The 27,336-nt window shown below is 30.2% G+C and overlaps 5 protein-coding genes across 8 annotated transcripts in view; 3 read left to right on the plus strand and 2 right to left on the minus strand.

Moving 5' to 3' along the window:
* LOC109609226 (uncharacterized) overlaps positions 1-7,489 on the plus strand; it is a 138,803-nt gene extending 131,314 nt beyond the window's left edge. For all 3 annotated transcript variants that reach the window (XM_049961992.1, XM_049961994.1, XM_049961993.1), the window contains 3 exons: positions 4,827-4,979; positions 5,699-6,158; positions 6,237-7,489. In XM_049961992.1, the coding sequence (XP_049817949.1) occupies positions 4,827-4,979; positions 5,699-6,158; positions 6,237-6,892 (1,269 nt within the window). In that variant the 3' untranslated portion in view covers positions 6,893-7,489. The remainder of the gene's footprint in view (positions 1-4,826; positions 4,980-5,698; positions 6,159-6,236) is intronic.
* Positions 7,490-8,446: 957 nt separating this feature from the next.
* LOC109609198 (uncharacterized) lies at positions 8,447-11,158 on the minus strand. The gene is made up of 2 exons (XM_020025830.2): positions 11,126-11,158; positions 8,447-11,069 (listed from the first exon to the last, which is right to left on the minus strand). The coding sequence occupies exon 2, from the start codon at positions 11,062-11,064 to the stop codon at positions 8,563-8,565; it is 2,502 nt and encodes an 833-aa protein (XP_019881389.1). The 5' UTR covers positions 11,065-11,069; positions 11,126-11,158; the 3' UTR covers positions 8,447-8,562.
* Positions 11,159-11,431: 273 nt separating this feature from the next.
* LOC109609242 (mediator of RNA polymerase II transcription subunit 16) lies at positions 11,432-17,301 on the plus strand. 2 transcript variants are annotated; one of them, XM_020025878.2, is made up of 13 exons: positions 11,432-11,608; positions 11,662-11,805; positions 12,177-12,375; positions 12,432-12,681; positions 12,738-12,890; positions 12,945-13,141; positions 13,193-13,734; positions 13,792-13,931; positions 13,983-14,360; positions 16,305-16,414; positions 16,558-16,766; positions 16,846-16,933; positions 17,107-17,301. In XM_020025878.2, exons 1-12 carry the CDS (start codon positions 11,535-11,537, stop codon positions 16,880-16,882), a joined length of 2,433 nt encoding a protein of 810 aa, XP_019881437.1. In that variant the 5' UTR covers positions 11,432-11,534; the 3' UTR covers positions 16,883-16,933; positions 17,107-17,301. The 2 variants fall into 2 exon arrangements, with proteins under 2 accessions (XP_019881437.1, XP_049826759.1); XM_049970802.1 differs by having other exon boundaries at positions 12,945-13,138.
* Positions 17,302-18,703: 1,402 nt separating this feature from the next.
* LOC109609243 (cyclin-dependent kinase 20-like) lies at positions 18,704-21,210 on the plus strand. Its single transcript, XM_020025879.2, has 5 exons — positions 18,704-18,942; positions 20,222-20,407; positions 20,464-20,700; positions 20,764-20,991; positions 21,047-21,210. Exons 1-5 carry the CDS (start codon positions 18,760-18,762, stop codon positions 21,170-21,172), a joined length of 960 nt encoding a protein of 319 aa, XP_019881438.2. The 5' UTR covers positions 18,704-18,759; the 3' UTR covers positions 21,173-21,210.
* Positions 21,211-22,607: 1,397 nt separating this feature from the next.
* LOC109609210 (uncharacterized) lies at positions 22,608-26,751 on the minus strand. The gene is made up of 6 exons (XM_020025844.2): positions 26,369-26,751; positions 23,947-24,029; positions 23,762-23,897; positions 23,503-23,709; positions 23,215-23,451; positions 22,608-23,162 (listed from the first exon to the last, which is right to left on the minus strand). The coding sequence occupies exons 2-6, from the start codon at positions 24,002-24,004 to the stop codon at positions 22,712-22,714; spliced, it is 1,089 nt and encodes a 362-aa protein (XP_019881403.1). The 5' UTR covers positions 24,005-24,029; positions 26,369-26,751; the 3' UTR covers positions 22,608-22,711.
* Positions 26,752-27,336: the final 585 nt, after the last annotated feature.

Here is a 27,336-nt window from a genome sequence, read left to right on the forward strand (position 1 = left end):
AAACCTCAGATAAAAAACTGGTGTAGGTATTGATGATTTTGATCGCGTACCCTTCTTGAATTGTAAATGTGATGACTGATTAGGTGTTTCATTAAAGTCCGTTTACCCACATTGAAGAAAAAGAAGGATAATAAATAGGTTTGTTGTCATCATTGTACAGAATAATTTTTTACTACTTTTATTTATGAATAAAAAACTATTAATCATAATAATTTCCGGTATGATATACCATTTAATCTTTACCGCTGTCAGATCAAGCAACAAAAGAGTTAAGCGGTGACCCGAAAATCACTTTGGCCGAGGTCACACGTGAAAACAAAAGATGTTCGATCTGCCAAATTATCATTTTTTGTATAATTATCGGAGGTGAATGTTTCGATGATAGCATGTTGTTTTTTCTAAGTTATATTTGTGGGAACTATAAATGTTAATGGGTATATTAAGAGTGTCGTTTGTGTTCTACCATAAAACACGTGTTGTGAATTAAATAAATTCAATTTCTGTATATAAATTTATAAATTAAAGTGCTCCTGACCGGATGCTGACTATTAAAATTATTTTATCTATTACTCTCTTCTCATTTTTTGACTCTGTCATATAATAGACCTGTGCCGAATGATGTAGAAAACATCATTTGAATCTTTATTCATTTATTACATCCGATAGTTTTTAAGGGTGACCTTCTTTGTAAGATGTAGATTAATTAATTACTTAATTAATTAATTTGATTATCCTTAAATAAATCCTTGATAGCTGATATGTCGCATGGAGCATTACCTTGTTGAACTTTTACTTCCTCCAGGTGTGAGTCATCAGAAACTTTTCTTAAAGGGAGAGTTTTCAATACCGTTTTTCGCAAATGCATAATTGAGCTACTTCATAGGCTTCTTAACTAGAGTTCCGCGTGTACCAAACACCTGAAGTATGTGTACTTTATGCTATACTTTTTATGTAAATCAAAGTTTAATTGCAGATTTATAGATAATATTGTTTAAAATTTTAATAAACATGAAAAAAGCTTTCCTAAAAATCCTGAAACAACTAAAATCCATTCTAAACTAGATTTTATCTTAGTAAGTCAGTTTCTTTAGCGACCTAGATCCATTTAATATGCTTCTCCAAGTCTTCTCCGAACAGTTGCAGTTCTGACTGGTCCACCAACTTTAACAGAAAAGAAAGCCATGACAGTACTAACTGTGAACATTCTCATTATATTTACTTGCACCATATAATATATTAACAATTCATTATTTCTTTCTGCAAACTAATATTGTACAGCCATTAAGTTAAGTGTTTTTAACAACATAATAATGTTAAACGCATTGTTGAATTTGGAGAGACCTAATATAATCTGTGGCAATTTCCCAAACAAAGAACACAAAGAATTAAAAACAAAAAAAAAAAGTCGGGAGTACCATCCTTATGAAATTAAGTGCAATAACACAGTTGTCCACACAGCACCGTAATTATGTATGTTCGAAGGCATTTGAATACTTGATTGCATCGACAATGGACCGGCGACTCGGAGAATTCTCCCCTGCACCGGGCGCACTTATAAATTTCCCCGAGTGGTATTTGTTAGAATGTGGTGGCGGCGGCGGTTCATTATACGGCAATATACAGCGGGAGAACGTTATAAAGAACGAGTAGACAAAAGCGCACCGTGTCCCGGCCCCGAGGAAAACCACTCGAGACAGGGACTTACTTCTTTCTCTTCTGCGTAATGAGCGCATAGATCCAGACCACTCTGAGGACATATGTGTGAGTGTGTGTGTGTGTAAAGGAGACCGATCCGATCAGTACAAAACAAAATCGTGATTAATTCATAATCGGTCAGATTAGAATATTTTCCGCTCTATCCCTTTATTATTTTTTTTTTTTTTTTTTTTTCTTTTTCTTTTTTTCATTTCTACAACAAATACAAGATGTTATAAATCTGCTGCTGAAATATTAATTGTATGTTAACACATTTTTTTCGGTTGTCAATATTTGTAGAAATAACTGGCTTATTTGATCAGAACCACAATTTACATATTAATTAAATTCATTTTCACAAGAAAAATCACATCTCGAGGAAATGAACTATGTTTTCTGAAATTTTGCATAAAATTCGAAAATGTTAATGGTTTTAATATGAAAAATGGAATACAGGCCTTTATTGACCTTTTAAAGAGGTATCTTTAATTCTTTTTATTAAATTGTAAATTGACAATCATTTTAACACATAATTGACTCCATAACAATGGTATTTTTATAATTACGATAGATCAATAGATTCTCAAGCATTAAGAATTATGGAAAACAAATACTTTATTTACTTGATTCTGATTGTTGTACATTGTTTTGTTTTTCGTATATTTTCTTTATTTTTTACTGTAAATAAAGCAAAATTATATCAATTTCTCATTAAATTTACCAAATTCTCCAGTTCTATTTATCTTTAAGTCTAGTATCTTTTAGAACAAGATCAGAATACTAAGAAAAGAGTTTAAAGAAAGTTCATATTGCTAATCTAGCTTCTACAGAACCAAATAGATTTATGTTGTCTTAAATATTCTTTTTTTAGATCTCAACCCAATAAAAAACTGCCGGTAGCCTTGCATTTCAATATTTTATCACAGTTTTTCCATTTATGTAAGGAATAAGTTAGTATTTTTAAAATTACCATGTTATAGGTGTAAAAATGTCCTTAAAAATTACATTTTGCACATTCTCATCTACATTACTTCTAATTTAAAACTTAAAAATAAACATATTCAACAAAATCTTATTACCCTGGAAATGAGGTATTATTGGAGCTGGTGAGTTCTAAGAAAAACTGATTATAAGAAGTTCAAAAAAATTAATAATATTCTCTGTAGAAACAAAGAATATAACTTTTATATTCAAATATTTTAATTTAGTAAAAAAACTAAAATATGAAAAAATGGAGATGAAATTTTTCATTTGATTTAAGGTATTAAATATGTCTATTTCTCCAAAATATTTGTAAAAGAGCCTCCCATACCATCAAGTTTTGAAATTTAGAAAATGTAGAAAACGGCGTATAAAAAATTTATATTCAATTTCTCTGGTTTAAAATCATCTATGTTTCCTCTATAATTATTATTATTATTATTTATTATAATATATTATAATAAATTCCCCAAAAACACCAATGTGTGTTCCCATTCATGTACTGCAACTTGCACAAATACTCCTTTTGTGGATATTTTAAAAACTTTTAAAAACATTTTCGCATTCTACGGAAAATTTTATACCAGAAAAATTATTTTTAACATTTTATTTATGCTTGTTATAAAAAAATATTATCAGATGAGAGAAAATTTCTTTCTTTACTTAATTTTCACCTTCTATTGTACATAGATGTCATATTATAAAATTATTTTAATATTTTGTACAGGAGCGTTGTATAATTATTGGCAATCGTTTCGAATCAAAAATGATAACCTGTTAGTAAATATTCTATTTTATAATTCTGGTGTGTGACTACGGAAATTGCTTAAAATGATGTAACTTAAACGTTTTTGATACCAGTTATTTTTATACGCAGACTTTTACGCGAAGCACAAAAGCGAAAAATTCAAAATCTTTTATAATTAATATTCTTCTAATTTTCGTCTTCACTTTATTTTAAGAATAGCGTAGGCGGTGTAGAAAAGACCCTCCACTAGAGTCAAAATATCTCATTTATAAACAATACATATTTACAACATTATTCAAAATCTGAGAGAGCATAATAAAACCTTGGCGCCACAACTGCCAAACAAGAAACGCCGGATCACCAAAAGGAATATAAAAAAGATCATTACCGATTCGCAAATTACCGAGATCGTCTGACCGTGAAGTTCTTTTCACGATCGCACTGTGACAACGACATTTTGCAACATTACACTTTGCTTATTAATTAAAATTACTATTTAAGGAAGAGCATTTACATTCATATCTATCCGCATTTGTATGGAGAGATTTATGTTTCTTTTCATTGTACATGTATAAATTATAGCGCTAGATTACGTAACGCGAAATTTCGTAAAGAATTTTTAATGGCAACATCTCAGGTCTCCGAACGACGTTGTGAGAATATTAATGTTTTGCTTATCAACGATCAGTGAAAAAAAACCGGACTGATGTCCTTGCCACAAATTGGGTCGTATTGTGTACAGCTACTTGCAATTAATCAGTTACAGGTTGTTAAATATCATTTAGAGCGGGACAAACAGAAACTATGATAATTATCGTCGAACTTCGATAAGTTGGAACTTCGAGGACTCGAGGTTTTCAATTCTCGAATCAAATCGGTTGGGAACAATTTTTGTGTATGTTTCTGAAAAAATCTTTGAAAGATCAATCACAAAATCTGTCAATTTTATTGTGATTAGTCTCCCTAATGGTTGAGCTAAAACAAGGAACGAAATATATATGATAGATCGTGTTACCACTACTTTATTGAAGAGGTACAACAAAATTTTAATACAAAATATGGGAAATACTTAAGTTTAAACTGTATCTTCCACATTTTTTCAGAGCCTATTTTATTGTTAATATTTTTATACATCTATTCGATTAGCACCTTTTGAAATACACTATTTCGCCACTTGATACATTCATATTATTATAGTAGTTTATTTAATAACTGAATGTCTTGTTAAGCCAAACTTTTTCCTGGTAAGTCATGACTTGAATTATGGAAAAATTGAAAAATAATGAAATCAACAAAAGTTTTAAAAATTACATAGATACTCCTTATCGGTCAAAATCTCAACTAACTGCAAAAAAGCATTTGATAAACAGTTTTGATTAACTGTTACTTGGTTTTGTTGCAGAGCTACGATTACAGCAACAGGAGACGTTTGTCGACGCCGAGCCCGAGTCCTACGCGTGAAACTACGGCACAGCGAAATGAAAAACCGGCGGAAACCACCCACGGAAGCTGGTTCAAATCGCTGGACAGGCTGTCCCGCAAAAAGACCAAAAAGGTGAGTGAATCATTCTCCATAAACCGGACATGGAATCGACCACTTTAGGTTTCTATGTTCTACGCAGTTTAAATCCATTAACAATAATTAATTGAAATATATAAATTTTTCTTATATCATTTTTTTATATATACAGGATACTTAAAAAGGAATTAGCTGTGCCCCAGTAAAATAAGACGAGACAGTATTAAAAACTTGACTCTTGTGTACGGGCTACACGATAAGACACATTACACCATAGGTCAAATTGGGTTACAGAACTGATCAAATAACTTTTCTAAATTAACGCAAAAATTATTTGTGTAATTTAAAAATGGCTGAAACTTCTAATCAACATCTATTTGTTTATTTATTTATTTATTGGTGGTGCATACTTCTATAGACCATTACGATTTTTGTAATTATTCAATATTACCTATGAAGACAACTGAATTGAAAGTTATAAATATATTATGTAGTAAAAATGAGGATTAGATTAATAAATAGTAACAGGACTCTCCGAAATCAGCATTAAAGTTAAAAACAAATATTGCTCTCCACAACAAGCCTCAGTTTACTACAAACTTTGGTGCAATATTTATGAATAAATTGATAAAGTTATTTTATGTTTTGACCTTGTCATTGAGTAAAACTGTTGTTGCCATTGAAAGTGCAACTTGTCTTTGTAATACAAATCTTATGTACCTGTTCACTTAATATATGTTTGTTTTAATGTGCAGGACGAAAGGGACGGTAACCTGACAAGCACCGAAGAAGACTCGCCGCTAAAACCGACGCCGACAAAGAACCTGAGGTTCTTCGGCGACACAGATATCGAATCGAACGACAGCACTCGTCACCGCTCTACTCATAAACATCGGCCAGGGATTTTAGGCCGTGACCGTGTTCGAAGTCAGTCCACCCGCGATTTGCACAATATTTCAGAAGAGTTACGCTCCCCTGACCTGGGTGCAAAGAAAACGAGCCATAAGTCGATGACCAACATTACCGAAGCTGAATGTGTTAAAAGCAGCCTGAAACCTCCAATGTCACCGAATCATAGAGTTAGGGAGGATACGAAAGGTAGGGAGGACAGGAACAGGAGAAGAAAGAATGAGGTGAGCTCAGTAGAGAGTTCCACGGAAGGTGATAGCAGTCAGCAGTCACAGAGAAGCATAGTATATCTGCATGCAGCTACAGGTAATTTAATTTTTAAATTCATATATTTTTTTATATATTTTCTAGTAGTATAAATAATAATTGCAATTATTGTTTAAGTTGGAGACATTCCGGGACCAGGATATTTACGGAACGGTAGACGGGCTGCATCGAGAGAAGAACTGGCATCGAACAGTTCAAGTAGAATTCAACATCAGGAGAAAACGCTCAGTCGTTCATTCTCAGTGTTGGCGCCCTGGAAACCCAGACATTACCGTGAGGCAATGGATATAGATTACACTCAATACCCAAAACAACAAGTCAAAAATGGAAAATACGAGCAAAAAATAACTAAGAACGGATCTAGTCGAAAGGAGAACTCGTCCACGCTCAAGAAGAAAGCCCAAGAAACCAAACGTAACCAAAATATGAGCACCCTCACCAGAAAGTCCAAGAGTAAAGAAAATTTGGCTTCGCAGAACTTCAGAAAGTCCAACGGCGACTTATCCAAAGGTTCTAGTTCCACTTTATACAAGAAAAAAGATAAATTACCACGCGAGAACTCGCGTTACTCCAGGGGCGATAGAGATGAGAAAAAAATAGCTTCTAAAAGCCTGTCAGTAGAGTCTCTCGGAAGCAATAGCAGATCGGGCAGGAGCAGAGACGAGAGAGATATATCAAGGTCGGTTTCTATGCCAAGAGATCCAGAAAAGTCCGCAGGCTGGTTCAAGATGTCCAAGAAACCCAAACATTCCGCCAGTGCCCAACGACTGTGATTCACTATTTCTTTTAACAAAGCGGCATCAATCTTTAACTGATTAACCCAAGTGCCATCTGCTGTAGCAAAAAAAAAATGTTCTCTCAAATTTAATATATGGTTAAATTGCGACCGAGAACCTATTGTCAGATTTTTAGTTTTAATATTGAAAAAATGTGCCTTATTATTTTAATTGAACTTCTCTTTCATTATGTGCGGGAACCTAGTGAAAGGGAAGTTGAATTCGTTCTAGAATTAACTACTGAGCTTTATAAACGCTGTTATTTATCTAACCTTTAATTTAGGATTCAATGTACTGATTATCAATCGCTAATCATTGAATACTGGTGCTATATTAGGACTTAACAATACTTTGTAAAACTTTGTAAATAACAACCTTTTAATTTTGTAAATTATGGGTAAGGTACTTATATCTAAAGTATAGAAAATATGTTTAAAATTATTTTGTTACCAAATTACTTATTATGAATTTGGATCCTGTAGAAATGTTTTATATAAATTAAGATAGTTGTATTATTTTAAAATTTAGTCACTAAAACAACTATTTTTGTAATTATGTGCTATATTAAACACAAATAAACAGTTAATACATTAACGTTAGTTTTTTTATTGAAAAAATTATTGAAAATTTACTAGACGGAAATACGAATATGTGTAAAAGATGAAATTGAAGAGAAAATTTAGTTGCTTAATGACATAATATTTTTCAGTATTCTACATAAGTTTACGGATTCTTAAATAGAGTGGTAGCCAGATAAATAAAATTTAAAATTAAACATTTTGTAAGATAATAATGAAAATAAAGTTTGCGCAGTAAATATAATATTTCAATATTCTATACATTTTTTACCTCTTTGTCATACATCTTAAAGATAACCCAAATGAACTGTGATGTTTTCAATATTATTAACAAATATGAAATAACACACTCACTTAAAAATACAAGAAAATGACCAAACAAAAAACAATCCTTTTATGGACAGACATATTAGAAGAATCAGTAAACAAAATTCTCCTTGGCCTTCTAGGTAAATAAAAAATTAATATAATATCAATGTGTCTAGTAGAGCAACCATACGACTACTGAATGAACAAAACTAGCAAAGACGTATTTCAATAAAGAAACCAATGGTATCACAGAAGAATATTCAAAAAAAAGTTTAGACTAGATATATTATAAAAACTTTGAAACATGGTGGAGGAAGCGTTATGATTTAGGGTTCCTTTCTTGGCATGGATTTTTATAGATTATAAAGATCCGAACTATCGCTCAAATTTGTTCACAATTGGTTAAAAAATGTTGAAGTTTTCGATCGGTCAGTTCGGATCTAAATTCAATTGAAAACTTATTGAACGACCATGAAGTCTCGATTAAAACTCAAAAAACCATCAAATTTAGAAGAGTTTTGTACTGAAGAGACGTGGACGTAACTCGCCGTATACAGGCAGTTATAACGAACAAAGGGTACTGAACAAAATAATAGCAATGTGTGCTATTTCTCTGGCCACCACTGTAAATATTAAATTAGTTAAACAAAAATAAAACAGCATATACTTGTAAGAGTTGTTTTTTAATATCTATAACACATAATAAATAAAAAAATAATTGCATAAAACACATGTAAAAAAATAAAAATTAAGTAATAAAAATTGTATACAACACACATATTATTTCTTAGAAATATAAAAAACTTTAACTTGAGCTTCTAAAACAGCATTATCTACATATATTATAACCTTATAGGACTGTTTTTGAGACAAACATTTAGAATATTTTACACGCAAAATTATAGTCTCGCCAGGTAATAATTTTCCGATTTTAGGTGATATTTCCAGTCCTGAAGGGTTAGACTGGGCTTCATAATGCAGAATTTTATTATTTTCTGATATCAAAAACAAAGTATCTTCAGTCTTCACAGGCGGCGAAAGTATTAAAACTTCGGGTTCTAATTTACAAATATCCTTAGTGGTGGAGCAATCTGTAGTACTGTCAGCACATAAAGTCGTGAACAAATCAGATTCATCATGCATTTGAGGCATTATTGTTTGATCAGGATCTTGTTCTAAGATTACGACGATTTCATGACTTTTGAATGTCTGACCAATATCATCTATGGAATTTAGTGCATCTCGTAACTTCGAAACATCATTTGGTATAACTTCATCCTGAAGTTTCTCAATTAGAATTTTATATTGAGGATCCACTTTTATTTGTAGCTCTGTTGCTTTATTACATAATCTCCTTAGCCTAGCTCTATTTACTTCTGCACCAAAAAGCAATTTAATACTACCTAATTCATGAACCACACCTTTTAAAGTCTGAAGGGACTTATGATCATTCATGGAAGGTTCATAAGACACTGTAATCTCTTTTGATTCATTAGGCATTAAAGAAAAGAAATTTGGAGATATCATTACATTTGAAAACAATGTCATATGTTTACTTCTATACTGCATATGACAAAAAGCTGCTAAATTACCAGTATTCTTAACCAAAAATGTCTGAACAATAATATTTTTATTTATGGTCCCCAGGTTAATTAAATATTTTGAAGACAAATCCTTTGGTATGTTTACAACATCCACATTGATATATCCACCATACCCAAACAATTTGATAGATTGCTTTTTTGACTGTTGCTCTGGAAAATCAAGAGAAGTAAATCTTAATTCCTCAAAAGCGGCACCGTTTTTTGTAGGTGAAAATGTGACGAGGATCTGTCTAGATTCATAGCCATGAAGCACCAATTTTGCAGCACTTAATGTATCTGATTCACTCATGATGTCCTTCCTAATTTTGAAATTTGGTCCAGTAATGTGTATTTGAATCCTTAATACTTTTGATGACTTATTTCTGATCAGGAATTCCTTAGTTTCAGACTTATCCACCTTCACACAACCCCAAATTAACTCAAAGGTTGTAGATTCCAGTGGAAGCTTACCATCTGTAAGACTTGACAGACTGGAAGATCTGCCTAATTTTGGCGATACACCACCCTCATCAGAGTTATTAATTGAAGCAATTTCAGTCCTTGATGGTTTGTTCGGGACTGTCTGTTTGTTAGTAGCATTTACAATTTGATTAATAGCAGCATTTTCAGAATAATTACTAGTGTAAGAAGAATTTTTACTTATTTGAATGTTCATCTCTGATTCATCAATTAGATCTGGAGGTGTAAGCAGTAAATTTATAATCTTAGTGGGTGTATGTGAATTTGCCAGCAAATCCTTTATTTGAGATATTGAAGTTTTTGATTCAATGGTATCAGTTTTATTAGCCTGAGTAAATGTTTTTCCAATTCTATTATCTAATTTAAGTACTTTATTGCTATTAGAATTCACAGATATATCTTGAGGTACACTCTTACTGGACATTTTTGTTTTCTGTAACATGCTCGATTCTTCTGGTAAAAGTGTAACTGGTTGTCCTCTTTTTGGGCTAACACATCCTTGCAAGTCAGCAAAACTACTTGATTTCTGTTTAAAAAACTCACCCATAGAATATTTTTCTTCCTGAGGTACAGCAAATGATGTAAAGCTTTCTTCTTTATAAGGTATCTCATTTTTCTTCCTCCATGACATTTCATTGGCCAACAACTCAGATTTTACTTCAGCTGCTGGCCTAAACATTTCACTGTTAGCATCACTGGTGGCCATTGAGAGATTCAAGTCCTTCATCAGGTCATCTAATGAATATTGTGGTTTGCTTATTTTAAATGACAATTCAGAAAGTGCTTTTCCTAATATACTTTTTTCATATTTATCAACAGGAAGTGAAGCTATTGATGATCTAGGGTTTGAATAATTGTCTAAACTGTTCAACAAGTCACTTTCATTGATTGTACTACCAGCCAAATTCTCGCTGATCGAGTCAGAAACATCTTTTGACCTTAAAAATTTTGATGGAATCTCAGATAATCTCTGTAATGACTGTTCAGCTAGGGCCCTTTGTGTTTCAAGATTCCTTCCAATGTCATTGTTATCACCTAAAACCTTAAATCCGCTAAGACTAGATGTATTACTTAGATTTAAGAGTCCCAAGGAGTCTTCCAAATCATCATGTGCATTTACTGGATTTTTTTTCTTTTTCATTGCTGTAGAAGTAGCACATGGAAGTAATTTTATATTTGTAACACTGTTCTCCATTTGGTTTTCCTTGTTATCGCCCATCGTCACTATAAAATATAAATTATATAATATATTTAAAACATATTTATATTTTATACACTACAATTAAAACCAGCGGTGCACAAGTTGAAGTGTTTTTAACGACAACAAAAACTTCAAATTTAGTGGTTTTTTGTAACTACGTTGGTGCTGAAGGCGCCAAAACACGACTAAAAATCTCTTTTAGCTGTGAAATTGTAAATTATTTTTAAATTTACCGCTTCCCATAATTTTATTAAATCATTTACGTAATAAAATTTAATCGTTATTTAATTTACGTCCTTTGTTACCTAGTTTAATGTATATACCTAGTATGTATTTAGACACAATCAGTAATACCAAGCACGCACTGTCAAATGTTGCATGTTGAGGTTATGTGTCAGTTTATGTTTTGAACGAGCTTCCAGATATATATGTTGTGATGTCTTTTTAATATTTATAAATGAATAAACTAAATTAAGTGTAGTTTAAAAATGGATCATATATTTACCATAAGTAAAAAACCAGTAAAATCCGTCAATTCTTCCAAACAGAACATATTCAACAAGTAATATTAACATTAATATGATTTTTATTGTACTTACTTTAATTAATTTTTAGATTAGAAAAATCTATAGTATGTTCTATATCTAGTACCAATGTTGTTGCATTTAGTACAGAAAGTAATTTGGAAGAAGGAAATGCGTTGTGTTGGAGTTCCAATGTGTATGTAGCTGATTTAAATAGTCCCTGGCAAGTACACAAGTAAGTTTAATTTTAATTTTATTATTTACTGTTTGTATGTGTAATTTATTACACACGTTATTATACTGTGGTATACCAGAAGGAAAATTATACTTCCTTATTTTGTTAAAATATTTATTTTTACAACTGTTAGATATTATTTTCCAAGAAAATGTTAATTATATATAGAAAGAAAATTATATATCCTAATAGGATATTTGAACTTTAAAAAAACATCTGGTTTTAATGTAATAGTTACTTAAGTGTAAATTATTAGATATCGTTGTTAGATATCTAATATGTAAACAAAAATATATATTTTGTCAATCAAAGGTAATCTTTACATCATTCATAGAAAGTTTTAATTTGTTCAATTACTGAGTGTATTTTAGAATTCTAGGCAACTCATCACCAGTAACAGTTTTACAATGGGACTTCACAGGTGAATTACTATTAATAGGTGATGAAAATGGAAATGTTAGGATTTATAAGACAAAAGAGCATATTCTAAATGAATGGAGCTTAGTACTACAAACTACTCTACAGGGAGAGCATATTTTGTCTGCTGCATTTTTTCATTCAGGAAAAAGGGTAAGATAGTACATGTAAATATATGTTCATTAACTAAAATAAGAAAATGTATTTAGGTATGCTTAAATTCAGAAAAGAAAGATAACATATCCTATGTAGACAAATTCCAACAAGTAAAGTTTGCATGTTCTGTGAAACAATTTGGAGGGAGGCCAGCAACTGGAGCCTTACTTTTGACAACTACTGGAATGTTAGCAGCTGTACTTTTGCCACAAACAACAAGTCAAACTCCAATGATTATTGCAACAGAAAGCTTAGGACACACAAGAATTTTTGTCAAAACAGCAGATATTTGCTATGGAAAAAGTAAACAAAAGTCATATTAAACCATTTTCAAAATATCTTATGTAATGTTATTTTAGATGGTCATTTTTTAATTGCTGTGAGCAGTGGAAATCCAGTGATGCCTATTCAGTGTTACAAGGTATCTGTGAAAAAAAATGACGATAAGTGTGAGATCCAAAGTGAATGTTTATTAAGTTTTTACCTTTTTGAGGCACCGAAGGAAGCTATCAGTAAGTTAAATGAAAATGTCAAATGAATTGTTTTTATTAATTATCCTTATTTAGTGGATCAGTTAACAAGGGACAAGCGTTGTACAGTTAACCAAATAAAATGGATAATGAGAGAAGATGCTGATTCGCTGGTTGTGTCAGCAAGTAGTGACAAATTAAGTTGCCTGCAGGTGTGGGAACTTAGAGAGAAGGCTGTGCCTGTTCATAAATCCTTGGGGAATTCTGACTCTCCACAATTTTATACCACTGTGGTAAGTTCATGTAAACAAATTTAAACAATTTTAAAATATTATTTGTTTTAGTTATGGCAATATCAATGCCACTTTCAATACAATAGCAAAGTGACGTCATTATCAACTAGTAAACTAAGTCTTGTAAATAGTTTGTCAAGTGGGTATATAGTGGTTACCTATGCAGACAACACCATACATTGTCTGTGTAGGGACTCGCTCAAACCTATAGCTAACACAAAACTTTCAATGATGCCTCGATATTTGGAAGAATCCAATGCAAAGTATCAAAAGATAGACACCAAAATCTCCAACATAGATATGTCCTGGCTTGGTAACATTCTATTGATTGTGGACTCTGATGATAGCTTGCATTTATTCCGATTGCCTCCACAAATAGACAGTTCACAACCATTAAGTGTTCCATATTGCACCACAATTTTGGAATACTGTTTAGTGACAGGATTAGACTGGTTAGATTTATTACTGGTACTTAGGCCTGGACTTCTTGACGCTTTGTGCGACAGATTAAGTGAGAGTTTTAATAGACAGCCCAGCTCTCTACAACAATTTTACTATGTACAGTATTTGTGTATAAAAATATCACTGTATAGGTAAAAATCATTTATTTATAACATTAATTTGTTTTCTTAATCCGATTTATTTTTTAGGCTTACAGCTCAGGGACAAAACAAAGCAAGTGACCTCAGTAATTTCCTTATGTTGCACAGTATATCCACTGCCTTTAAAAGCTTGTTAAGACCAAGTGAAATGAACAGTCACGAAAAGAGCCCTGCAGATTCATTAGCCAGTAATTAATATAATAATATAATTAATATAAAATAACGATTTTCATTTTCAGCTGTGATTGCAGAGGGCCAAAGTGACGTAGATAAAGTTCTAATGCATCTGGAAGCTAAAGAGTTTACAGTAGAACCGTCTACATTGCAAAGCCTTCAGCAATTAATTCAATGGGTAGCAGATTTAGCACTGAACCTACTGATTAAGCTGCCAGACAGTAGGCCTTCACCAGGAAAATCATATGAATTGCTTAGAGATGTGAAGGCTCTAAACATGTTGAGAGAGATGCTGGTATTGATAAGAATCTGGGGATTGTTGAGACCAGCCTGTTTGCCAGTGTTTATTAAATCGGATGGGACTTTGGATGTTCTTGCTTTAGTTTTTAGACTACTCAGTAGATTAGTGCAGAATGTTAATGAGCCAGATGATGCATTAATTGGTAAGAAAAATTCAATTTTAAATTTTATTTGTATTCTATACTTTCATTTTTATTTTATTTTGATTAATGTTGGCTAATAATAATTTATCGCTCAAAAATTATAAAGAACTGTTATTTTGAACAGGCCCTTTTATAGTAGACATTCTATATATTGTACTTGTTAACCTAATATTAATACTACCATATGTCTTATACACTTCACGCCTGGATTTTTTAGATTAATTTAATTTAAAAATATCTCAGTAGGTTTAATTTTGATCAGTAATATTATTTGAATATTTGCAGCTCTATAGGTCAGTTTTATAAATTTATGTTTATTTAATAGACATAAAAATAAACAATATTCAGTTTCTTTCATATTATCTGGACTGCAACAACAGATTTCGTTTTTGTAGAGGACATACCCAACCTTAAGTTACAAAATCATAACATTACTCAGGTGCTATGACCCTCGCATTCGCCAGACTCCAATCCAATTTAACACGCGTAGGACCATGACAAAAAAGTTTTTTATTGAACAAAGGTGTACCGACCTAGTAATTTTGTTTTACTAATTCACAAGAAATTTAGTGGTTTTAGTTCTATTACTGTTTTAAAAGATCTGTTGTTGATGCAGTTTTGTTTAATTTAGACAGAAGATTACATTGTTTATTAAAACATTATATATTTGGATATTTAAAAGAAACATGAATCATTATAATCACATTAAATACCAATAATTTTCTTATTTCGAAGGGAAGCACTATTTAATTTAAAATTGTATTCTCTATTGATATGGTAAATAAATATTTACAAAGATATTACCAAAAATGTGAAGTTTTGTCAGGTTTCGGAGAATATTTGATATGTGCTATTTCATAATACACTAACAGTTATTTCAGGCGCATTGTTTTGGTCCCTCGGTAGCCGTAACAGAAAGTTTAACTGAAATCCACAGCGCGCGTTTTGATTTCTTCGATACCGTACGTCGATCGTACTAACCGCCGCTTCAATTACATGCGATAAGAAGCGCTTGTTTTTACAATCACGTATCAATCGCGGTTTCCCATTATCGGTACCGGATACTGTCGGTTCCTGCATTCCTGCGTTGATTTCGGGTTTCTTTTTCAGTAGTCTATTGGTTACACTCCTAGTTGGAACCATGGATTTGTTTCATTGTCTATTAACAATACTACTTTTCACCACGTTTTACTGGCTTATCTTTGGCCGTCTTCTATATACAGCCATTCTCTTAAACGATCCAGAGTGGCCGCATATCTGGCCTGTGTACTTTTGGATCACCGCTCTCGTCGTTTATGTGTTCTTGTTATCACTTATCCTGTGTGCGTTGCAACGATCGAACAAAAAATCTCGAAATGGAGGCCAACCTTACTATATCATCAAGGAAAACCCAGTCGAAGTTCAGATGTTACGGCACTCAGAAATTGAATTGAAAAGTGTACACATGTATGATGATATTAAAGAGGAAAAGGAAAACATCTTAAATGAGGATTGTTGTGATAGTAACCCGATTCAATCAGTACGTAAGCGCCCTGATCATTTAGTATTAAAAAAAGAAGTTCTGATTGAGCATAAAGAACGTCCAAAATCGACTCTTACACCACGCGAAGAATTTTTTCAAGATTTGATCATGGCCGCCAATCGTTACAGTTACATCGAAGCATTCATAGAAGAAGAAAAGAAAAATCAATTACCGTTAGAAGAACCCGTCTCCCCCACCGAATATTTCATCGCAAACGTCTCTGACAAAGTTTCACACGTTACTTCAGTGAATATGTTTGTTACACAAGACGCCATAGTTACAAACCCCTTTGAAATAAAACTTCAAAGGGACTAATATTGAATCGTCTGCGTTATTAAATAGTTTTTAAAGACATTATTTGTGAATATGTGTATATAATTAGGGTGCAATGCGGAGGTTAAAATCATAAATTATATTTGCAGATGAATGTTGCTTATTGCCAAGTCAAGTACAAATTCAGCCACTGCAGCAGACCAGTAATAAAATAGCTCTTGCTTGTCCTCAGCTAAGTCAACAAATTCTTCCACTGCAGGTAAGTTTTCAACATCCTATTATTAAAAAAATAATTACCGATAAAACGATTTTCTTTCAATCATCTTCATATTTAAATTTGAATGCTCTATTTATTCAACAATAGTACAATAAATAATTAATTTTAAATTAAATTAATTTCAGTTGGAATTTAACAACGAACCGGAGTGTTTGGCATCTTCTAATGACATCCACACTGGTCAAACTGTAGATTCCATTAGGCATCTGTACCTAGGCAGAACACCACGAATGATCAAACAATGTGTTAGATGTGGAAGTGCCGCAGGAACGGTTCCTGTCACCAGAACTGCAGCTATTCGTGCTTGGGACCAACGTTGGCTGCGGTCATGCCAGTAAGTAGTTTTTAGGTGCTAATTAAATGTTGCAATACAATATTTGTTTGAAGGCTAGATAAAAGATATTTCATTTCAGATGTGGTGGCCTTTGGAGAATGCAAGTTTATACCTAAACTATATACTTTATTAGTATTATATGTTCAACGGTAGCAACAGTTAAATCAGTAAGTAGTGTTTTAAGAAAAATGTCCAAATTGACAAAGGAAAAGAAACACCAAGAAAAATTAAATTTTGGTGGCGACTCTAATGAGTATCGGATATATATATTTTTTAACTTTTCCCTACAATCGTTGTTATTTGTTTATAGATCACTAAACTGAGTATTCTTTTATTTCAGGTGTGGAGACCTTATAAACCATACTGCAAATATTAATTATGTTTTATACATTGATAACTTTTATTTATATATTTTATTTGATTTTAAAACTTACCGTGGTTTGGTTTTAATAATTATATACCATGTAAATAAATAAATAATTGACTATACCTGTAGAAATTTTAAAATTTTAGAAATATACAATCCGCATTTTAATTGTTGTTTTATTTTAAAATTGCCTCCAAATAAAGTTTTTTGCTGTGTAAAACTTTTCAAATAGAAATCTACTGTATATGTAAAAGTTTTTGCAACGTGATGAATCCAACACGTGATAATCCGGAAGACATATTGATATTTTTTTTTGAAAATATGGCATCTGTGTTGAATTTTGAATTTTTTTATTGTTTATTGGACGGAATATCTTAAATGAAATGAATAATTTTTTTAATTATTTATTTTCAATACATTTAGTTTGAAGTGTAAAATTATTTAAAGAGAAATAAATTAAGTACTTGCAAATGTAAAACCACCGTTATATTATAAACAACAAAAAAGTTATAAACGATATTTCCCATTATCTCTTATTTAATGTTACTAAAACATGTTTTGAATGTAAAATGTAAACTATTAAATGAAATATTTTGATTTTGTTTTAAATTTAAGAATTTATTTATTTTAAATAAAATGATCAGACTTTTTAGTTCTTGCTTTGGAGAAATTAAATACATATTGTGTATATCCTGGATTATAAAATATTTAAAAAGTCATACAATCTGTTGGCGTAGCACATCGACATATGATTTCAATATTATTAGAATATCCTCCGATGATTTCTTCATAACTTTCCTTTACCACAATCACTCACATTCTTCGTGGAATCACAAGCATGTAAAGGTATAAAAATAAAAATATAATAATAATTACTATTAATACTATTATTACTATATCATTATTTTCTTTAGAAGACGATTATTATCAACTTCGAAAAAAATATCTTTATCTGAATAATTTTGATTCTTATAATCCATAGTTTTGGTGTATAATTTTCGTCTAATTAATTATCTACGTGCATTGAAAAAGCGATTTAGACGCTTCTAGTGGCGCCATATTGGTTTCCGGCTTCAGAATTGTTGTCTATTTTTTTTTAAAGTAATGTGAACAAATAATGTTTTTTATTAATGATTTGAATTACCTATTTTATTACTTTTTAAAATGAAAAATTATTTCACTATAAATTTGTATGTGTATAAACATATTCATAAGTTGTCATAAAGTAAAATTATAGATCTAACTTGGAAATAACTGTTTTTCTGAATTATAACAAAATTTAAAATAAGAAAAACATAATTGGTATATACTAAATATATCATATAACATATAAAGTATCTACCGCAGGTTCTCAGATGGTCAGAATTGTGAAATTGCATAATTGAAAAGTAGAAATTCAATTATGCAATGAAGTGTATTTATTATACATTAAATTATTAAAAATTATTATAAAATATGAATATTTGTTTGATATTAAGCAGTGCTTTCATTAAATGAGCAATGAAGTTAGTAGGTTACTCTCTGGTCAGAAGGAATGAGTGGATCTCTATGGCAACGACCTATACAAACACGTTGTCCCTCCTATTGTTAAATTTGCGATGAATATTGTTTCACTAAATCTTGGAAATGAATAATTATAAATTGTTAGGTAGAGTTGGGGAAGGAGCGCATGGATTTGTGTATAAGGGCCTTGACAAAAGGACAAACGCAACAGTGGCGTTGAAGAAAATATCAATATTTTCTGACCTAGGCCTGCCGAAGAACACCATGAGAGAGATTTGCGCACTGAAGGCACTTAAATCTAAATATGTAAGTAGTTAATTTTAAATGTATGTATTTTTTTGTGAAGTTCTGTCAAATTGACGTAACTGACAATGAAACTGACACTATTACCTTGGTAACACCAGCACCACCAAAACATTCAGTGTGTGTTCAAAAAATTTCACACCTTATAAAAAAAATTATTTAATTATAAGTAAATCAATTTAAAAAGTAAAATATTCATGGAATGAATACAGCAACAAAGTTGTGAATTAACAATACATTTATAACAGATTATAAATTATGGAAATAAAAAGTTTTATATTTATATTTTAGTCATCATCGGTTATTGTTTCATATTTTATTATTACAAGAGTTAATATAAAAATTAATTAATTAAACAAAATTATTTATGTAGAGTTTTTAGTTGTATTAAATTAATTTTCTCGTCATTGCGAAATTTCGTATGTGTTGAATTTTCTCATCCAGATTAGCGGAGATATCTGTGAAAACATGTCACTTTTTTGGGTTAATTATTAGTTTAATAATTATTTTAAGCATACTTGAAACAAATTTTAAAGTTTGTTTTAATTTGTATAATTACCTTTCTTTAATATTTAGTGTTATCCGCCAGACATACACGTCTAAGTAGTAAGTAGGAAACTTCTTTTGTATCAGTATTTGGAGTTTTTTCATTGACTAGAGGCATGTCTCAGCTCCCTTACTATTGAAACAATTACCCGAAAATAGAAATATTCAAGATTGACTTATAAAACGAATTTTCGCATTTAAAAGTGCCTCTGAAGAAGGTTTTACAACAGAATTTTTTCATTTAACGTGACCCAGGTTGTGCTATGAGTTTTTAAGATAAACTGATCACTCCACACTTAGTAGATATAAAACAATAGGCCAATCTAAAAAGTCTTATGAAATTAGATCACAGAGTATTTTCCATATAATGAATAACTTTTTGTGCATATATATATTTTTTGTAGTCTTTGGTTATTCAAATAGAATCATAAACAAAAAAGTTAAAAAAGTTTTTATTTCTAATCCCGTCCACATTTGCAGCTGATGTACGGTCTCAGTTGCTGTACAAACTGGTATTCCCGGTATATTGTTGAAATTCCAAAATTCCATTTTTGGATTAGTAAAATTAAAGATTTTCTCATAATAAAAGAGTATAAGTGGGTCATTTTTTAATTGTTCTTTAATTTGTAGACACCCTTCCATAAATTTGAAAATCTTTTCTTGGGTATTAATAATAAAATAAATAATACATGTCAATCACAATATTATTAATAATTAAATTCTGTTTTATTTCTAGATTGTAAAATTATTGGAAGTATTAGCGATGGGGACCTCTGTGATTTTAGTGATGGAATACCACCCGTGCAGTTTGGGAGACATTTTGAAAAGCGGTATGAAATTAAATGTGGGACAAATTAAATCCTACATGAAAATGTTGTTGTGTGGAATATCATATATGCATGACCACAAAGTAATGCATAGAGTAAGGTATCATTGAGTTTACTTTTCGTTACTTTTTCTATTTTACATTTTTTCAAGGATATCAAACCATTTAATCTTTTGATTAGTGAAGAGGGTATGTTAAGAATTGCCGATTTTGGTCTAGCCAGAATTTATAAGAAGGACCCGAAAAGGCAGTACTCCCACCAAGTAGCTACAAGGTGGTACAGGGCCCCTGAATTATTGTACGGTTCTAGAATTTATAACCCTTCAGTAGATATGTGGGCTGCTGGATGTATTTTAGGCGAAATGATTAATAAAAAGCCAATTTTTCCAGTAAGTAATTTATAATAATCCATTTTATACCTTTATAATATTTTAGTTTTTCTTTTTATATAGGGAGAGACGGATATTGAACAATTGGCTATAGTTCTAGGTATTCTGGGAACTCCGAATGAAAAAACGTGGCCCGGTTTAACAAAACTTCCCGATTACAATAAAATTGCTTTTTATCCAAGTAATGGTAAAGATTGGAATAAAATCATACCTACAGCTGACGACGTCACTTTGGATTTAATTGGAAAAATTTTAATTTACGATGGTAACAAAAGACTTACAGCCAATGAGGTATAAAATTGTTCATATTTGGTTAATACCGATCTTATTCTATTTATTATTTTAGGCTTTGCAACATGATTTCTTTTTTAAAAGTCCTTACCCAAGTAATCTACAAGATATGCCAAAAGTAGAGAATTTAAAGAATTTAGCCGCGTGGAATTTTGAATCTTTTGAAAATTTATTTAATTAATAGAAGGGTTAATAAAAATTATATGAAGTAATATAAAATATATGTATAAAAATTTAACAACCATACTGATTTACTAAGTATGTTATTAATGTTAATGTGACCATACACAAAATTCAACTTTTATAAGAATATATTATATTAAAATAGTTTAATAACTTTTAGAGAGGTTGGAGGGAAACCTTTCTCTGATTTTCAAAATACTATCTAAATTAAATTATTAACTCTTAAGAAATTATATAGCTATTTTCTATTAATTTTAATAATATTTTGATTATATTCATCTGCTAAATTACGTGACTTTATTTACAAATCAACATTTTTGTGACACTGCTTCTGAATGCTAAAGAGCAAAAATTACTTAATATGCCAAAAATTTCTAAAACTACTCTCTAGAAATTTCATTTGAATCGAATAAAATCTATAACATATAGCCTAGGTCATATAAGGTTGATGTATTATTATTATTATTGTTATTATTATTATTATTTTGTCAATATAATAATAATTGTAAACCTAGTTGAAGATAGGAGCAAAAACCGGTACAGGTATGACCTTCGACAAATGTAAATTATGAATATTTCAAATTCTTTGTTCTTGGAATTTGTTTTCTACTATTCATGGGCTGTTCTAGTGTTAATCAAATGCTTAGTAAATTAGTATATGATCGTTACAGTTTTACCAGGTGAATCTGGTTGATTGCGACTGTACAAAGGATATATGGGCGACTTGCCATACATACTTTGTTGGGACCCTATGGGATGTGAGGTGAGACAATTAAATTCGAATCGTGAATGGACCCAATGTTCTCGCGAAAGCAAAATAACATCTAACTCGTTCAAAAAAGGTTATTCCACATGTAAAGCAGAAATTTTGGGAGAACATATAGTTAGGTCATTCGTTGTAACTCGTGAACATTTCTTTTGAATTCATATAGTTTCAACAGGATGGTTGACCCGTCCACAATTCCCTTCCTTCAATTGAAAAAAAACCTTAATTCAGGGCAAAGTATTGAAACTGCAATATTCTTAAACATTCATAAGAATTTCTAATATGGTTTAGGAATAATCTGTGGCTTATCTTAGTCGATTTAAATCAGACCCAAATGTAATACTGTTTCTATTTTCCAACTTACCTAGTAAAACTCCTGGTAACGATCTATACGTACTATGGAATAATGGTACTATTATATCACTAAATAAATTATCGGTTAAATTTAGTTTTACTCAACAAATTTAAGTAGCTTATTTTATGTTTTAAATTTACATGTGTTTACTACGTATGTTTAACGTAGGGCAAGTCTGGAATATTGTACATTGGAAATTACAGTACATTTGTTAAATTAAACTACTATGATTTTTGACTTGTATTTTAAAACAAATAATAATTCATTACATTTTATATTTACTCTATTTTCCCGATAACTCAAAATAAAATATTATACAATAAAATAATACTTTTATTTTCTTCATATTCTTCTTTAAGTACAAAATGATATCATCTAATTGACTAGTTTTTAAGTGTATTTACATATATATCTTTCTAATTGCTATGGTTTTCGAGAATGTGCACATAAGACTTGGCTCTTCCAAATTTATAATACGCCAAGAATGGAAATACCTTCATTAACCAAATGGAACATTTATGCAAAGTATTGTGGAAAACTCTTAAAATGGTCCACTTCAAATTTGAGACGGCCCACATTAAAAAATTTAATTTTTTTGTTTCCTTTTTGTTTAAGTCAAAATAATAATTCGGCGTGGGTCGAGTGTCGTTATTATTTTGATTGTTATCGGTCAAAATTTTGTATAAAAACGTCATAAATACTTTCACTTCCAAATTTGGATTAAAACACCACATCCCATTGATAAGATATTCTGCCATCTCCAAAAATGTTTCGTTTTTCTTTTCCATTTCAGGAACAAACAACTTATCTATTAATATTTCACAAATTTCTTTCGTCTCACTCACAGACTCTCTGCATATGTTGAATCTAAAATAATCCCTGAGTAACTCGCAGTATTTAAATATTTTTTCATATTCACCTATCCTCGATCCCCATTAAATAACCAACAACCCTCCAGATATGTATAAAGGCTTTCCATTCTTCTTCTGTTGTGTAAAATATTCCAACTTTTTCTTTTTTGGTCAGGGCAATTCCCATAAATCCAAACTGTGTTAGTGCCATGTCTTTCTGAGTTATCCTACTAATTCCAGCGCAACAACCTCTGTTGCTCGCAGAATTGTGTTTCCTTCTTACTTCAATAACTGACTGCCAGAGCCTGTAAAATTAAATATTGGTGCCTGAAGTGATAAAATAGGTGATGTTTTACCTCGAACCAGGGGTGAAATCTTCGTCATACCAAATGCACATGTGGAAAATCGTCGACATGTATCTTCTGTAGGATTTATATTCTGATGAGGATTGATTTGTGAAACGTAGAATGCTATTAATCGTTGGAATGGCTAAGACAGCGATAAGTCCAAATAGTTTTGACAGGAATAATGCGAAAATGTGTTTGTAATAAAACTTTTGTCCACTGAAAATATATACTTATAAAAACTGATATTTAGTTAATTAGTTTTATTTACGATTTATATAAGGACTTATCGTAAAAAGTGGGTAGGTCCGTATTATTATTGAAGGCATCACATGTGTTATCACAGGGTGCTGTGTTTCCATGTGTAAGTAAATCATTTACGAATTTTTCTGCGGAAAAATCTGAAACTAAATAAAATATAAAGTATTTTGAAATACATCCATTTGGAAAAATTACAGTTTTCACTTTCAACGTTGCATTTATCTTCTTCCTGATCCTGATTGTTTGGTGCCATTGCATAACTTATCTTCTCAGATTATCTGCAAAAAATATATAATTTTTAAATATAAATATACTCAAAAAAAAAAATAATAATACAAAGGTAACAAAGAAAATTTGTGAATAACTTTCTGCCAATTTCTGATCAAATATATAAGTATACAATGTTTAAAACAAGTCAGTTATTTTCTAATTCTTGATACTTTTATCAAACAAAAAAAACTTAAAAAATCAGATTTTTTATTAATTCTTTCTTAAAAAGTTTTTGTGTACTGGATTTTTAAATGCATAACAAATTGTAATTTTTGATTTATATACAAATTTATTAGTATTTGACAAAAATTTTGATATTTCATGTTGGTCCCAATTCTTTTTGTTAATTTTTTTTTTTCTCCAGGCCATCTCAATTCAATTATACGAATATTTTCAATAGCATTAGGAGAACAATACAAAGACACCAACAAATAGTTTACTCAAAAAAGCGTAAATCTTTTATGGAATGACCCATAATGAATGCGTAAATTATTTATTTGTAGTGTATATTTCAAGGCTTTCGGATTGTTTCACGTTGTTTCCTACACGCACAAACTCATAGTAATTAATTGAGCAACTAGGTACGAATTTCAACATTACTTACACTTAAATGCGTAAAATAATTTAGATCGTTATTTTACTGCCTATTATTAATAAAATCTTTGTTGTTTTTATAAATGTTTACATTTATATTAAGCATAGCCAAACACATGATAAGGCTTATTTAATGTAACACTTACTATACTATTTGTCTACCATTTTATTTATAAATGGATTTTAATGAATTATAGTCCAAAAAATGGTCAATAATTTTTATAAAAATTGTTTTCTATATCACCAGTTAAAACATGAGAAAAATGGAGGCATTTTATTAAAAAATGTCTCCATTGAATTTAAGATGCTTCAGAATGGTTATAAACCAAAACAATTGATATTTGGAAGTTTTTATGGGAATAAAAAATCACTTCATCTAATTATCTTCGTGTGACCACCTAATTATAGAATTAAAAAGTATCTGAGAATATAAAATAGTGATTAACGCAAACTATTTAATTCTTAGTGCAAACAAGAAAAGTTTAATTTTGTCTGTTCGCCAATGATACACTCATTATCACTTTTAAAAATATTTTAATAGTCAATATCTCTGTCGGAAAATATAGAAAACAATTTGTTTCTTTATTATTTTGAACTGCTTCAGAATATGTTCAATATTATGAGTTTTATATTATATTACATACATTTTTACATGGATTTTATTTAATTTTGGTCAATAGTCACAACATATACTATGCCAAATAATATAGATAAAACATAGATAATGATTTTCTTATTAATTCAATTAAAATTCAGTGTTAAGTAAATAGAATCTATCATTTAATTAAAATTATTGCACATTATTGAGTAAGTGTGTAAGTTTATTTTTGGATTGTTACCAAACTTGTGTCTCAATGGAAACCCCGTAGTATTTAAATGTGTTCTTTGTTTATCGTTAAATAATTGTCTATGTAATCTTCCTGGATCGTGATCGTAATATTAATAAGTATATTCGGCAATTACATTGCATCAAAAGTGTTACAAATAATTAAATTTCACTATCAATATTTAGATATTATCATGTAATAGTTTAATTTGCAGACTATAGTTAAGACAAGTATGTAAATATATTAAATGACAAGTTATTTATAGTACAATTAACTATATCTAGTGATCCACTAATTAATAGTTAAAAATTGTTATCAATTTGTACAGTTTAAATAATAAACACAGGTCAAGAGTTAATAATTTTAATATAGTTAGAAATGCATTTTTAAACACAACGTAAGTAGAACAAGTAAATTATATATTTCTGCTCTATTAGATATGTCAAGTATAAACATAGTAAACTTGCTAAAGACTCGAATCTTTCGTACTAGAGTTAAATATTTATAAACGAAATCAATAAATCGACCAATTTTTAAATAAGGATTGAATTTAATATCAAATTAATATTAAATTGTTAATTACTAATAATTAAGGCATAATAAACATGTTTATACTGTATACTTATAAAAGCATGTATGTTGCTAATTTTACTCAATTATCTACGAAGCAAATTCACAGTAAGTACAAAGAAGTGCCATTTTTTATAGAAAATAAAATGTGTATAAACTTGTAAATATCAATAACAATAATTATATTTCAAAATAGCATAAAATTAATATATAAACGCTAACGACCTACTTTAACATAACATTATTGCGATACCTTCAAGGATTCACAGATGTGACCATCACATGAACATTCTTTAAACTATGTCAACCTGAGTTCTCACTTAAAAAAATACAAATAATCACTAAATGGTACTCACCAAAAGACTTCTTTATTCTGAACTTGTAACTTTCTGGTGACATATAATATAGTCTCAGTTCATTAACAAACTTAGAAACTATAACTAATAACGCGTTATTATAAGCACATGCACAATTGAAGCATGAAGTTAAGAGAACGAACGAAGACCGTTTCTTTCTTCTTTGCGTTGAGTGAAAGTGCCTCGTATGTTCAGTACCCACACCAGTGTTTGGACCACGTTCAGCACCGGTTAGAATCGTGTTACTTGTTCAAAACGATAAAATTAAATACCGGTAATTTGCTTATTATGTAGTGTTGTGTGTAGTATGTGGAATACACTTTGATATGTGAAGAGAACGCGTCTAAGAAAGGTGGCTTTTGAATTATTGGAGTTTAGGCTAATTTCACGTGCGCTTTTATTTTGTAAATTTCCAAAATTTAATTCTATACATCAAAGTTTCTAATAACACAATTAAAATTTTATTAATAAATTTTGTTTCTAAAACATCAACACATTTATTTATTTTGTTTTGATTTCGATATCATTATCAATACCAATTATTTGCGAAAATATTATTTACTATTGTTCTCATTTAAACCCGTATACGGGTTTAGAATTTATCTAGATCAAACTTTTTTACATAATAATGAATTATACTAGAGAACGAAGTGTCCACATTTTCTATAACTTTATAACCGAACATATGTATCTAATAAAAGAAATATTTAAAATTCCTAAATTTGTACTAATAAAATTTTAGATTTATTTCCGTTTTTCTGCTGTATCACATCATACTTAACCTTGAGAGAAACTTGTTATATTGATATATAAGAAGAGATGGTTTCCTATATCAATTGAAATATGTAAGTTTTCAGTGATTAAAACAAATGTACAAAGTTATTAATCGATTTATTATTTAATAAATTTAATATAATAAAAGGTAATTTGAAGTACTAGAATCAGTTTGATATAAATTTGTAATAAAC

This window comes from Aethina tumida, chromosome 1 (assembly GCF_024364675.1).
Source record: "Aethina tumida isolate Nest 87 chromosome 1, icAetTumi1.1, whole genome shotgun sequence".
In the NCBI taxonomy this organism is placed as follows: Eukaryota; Metazoa; Arthropoda; class Insecta; order Coleoptera; family Nitidulidae; genus Aethina; species Aethina tumida.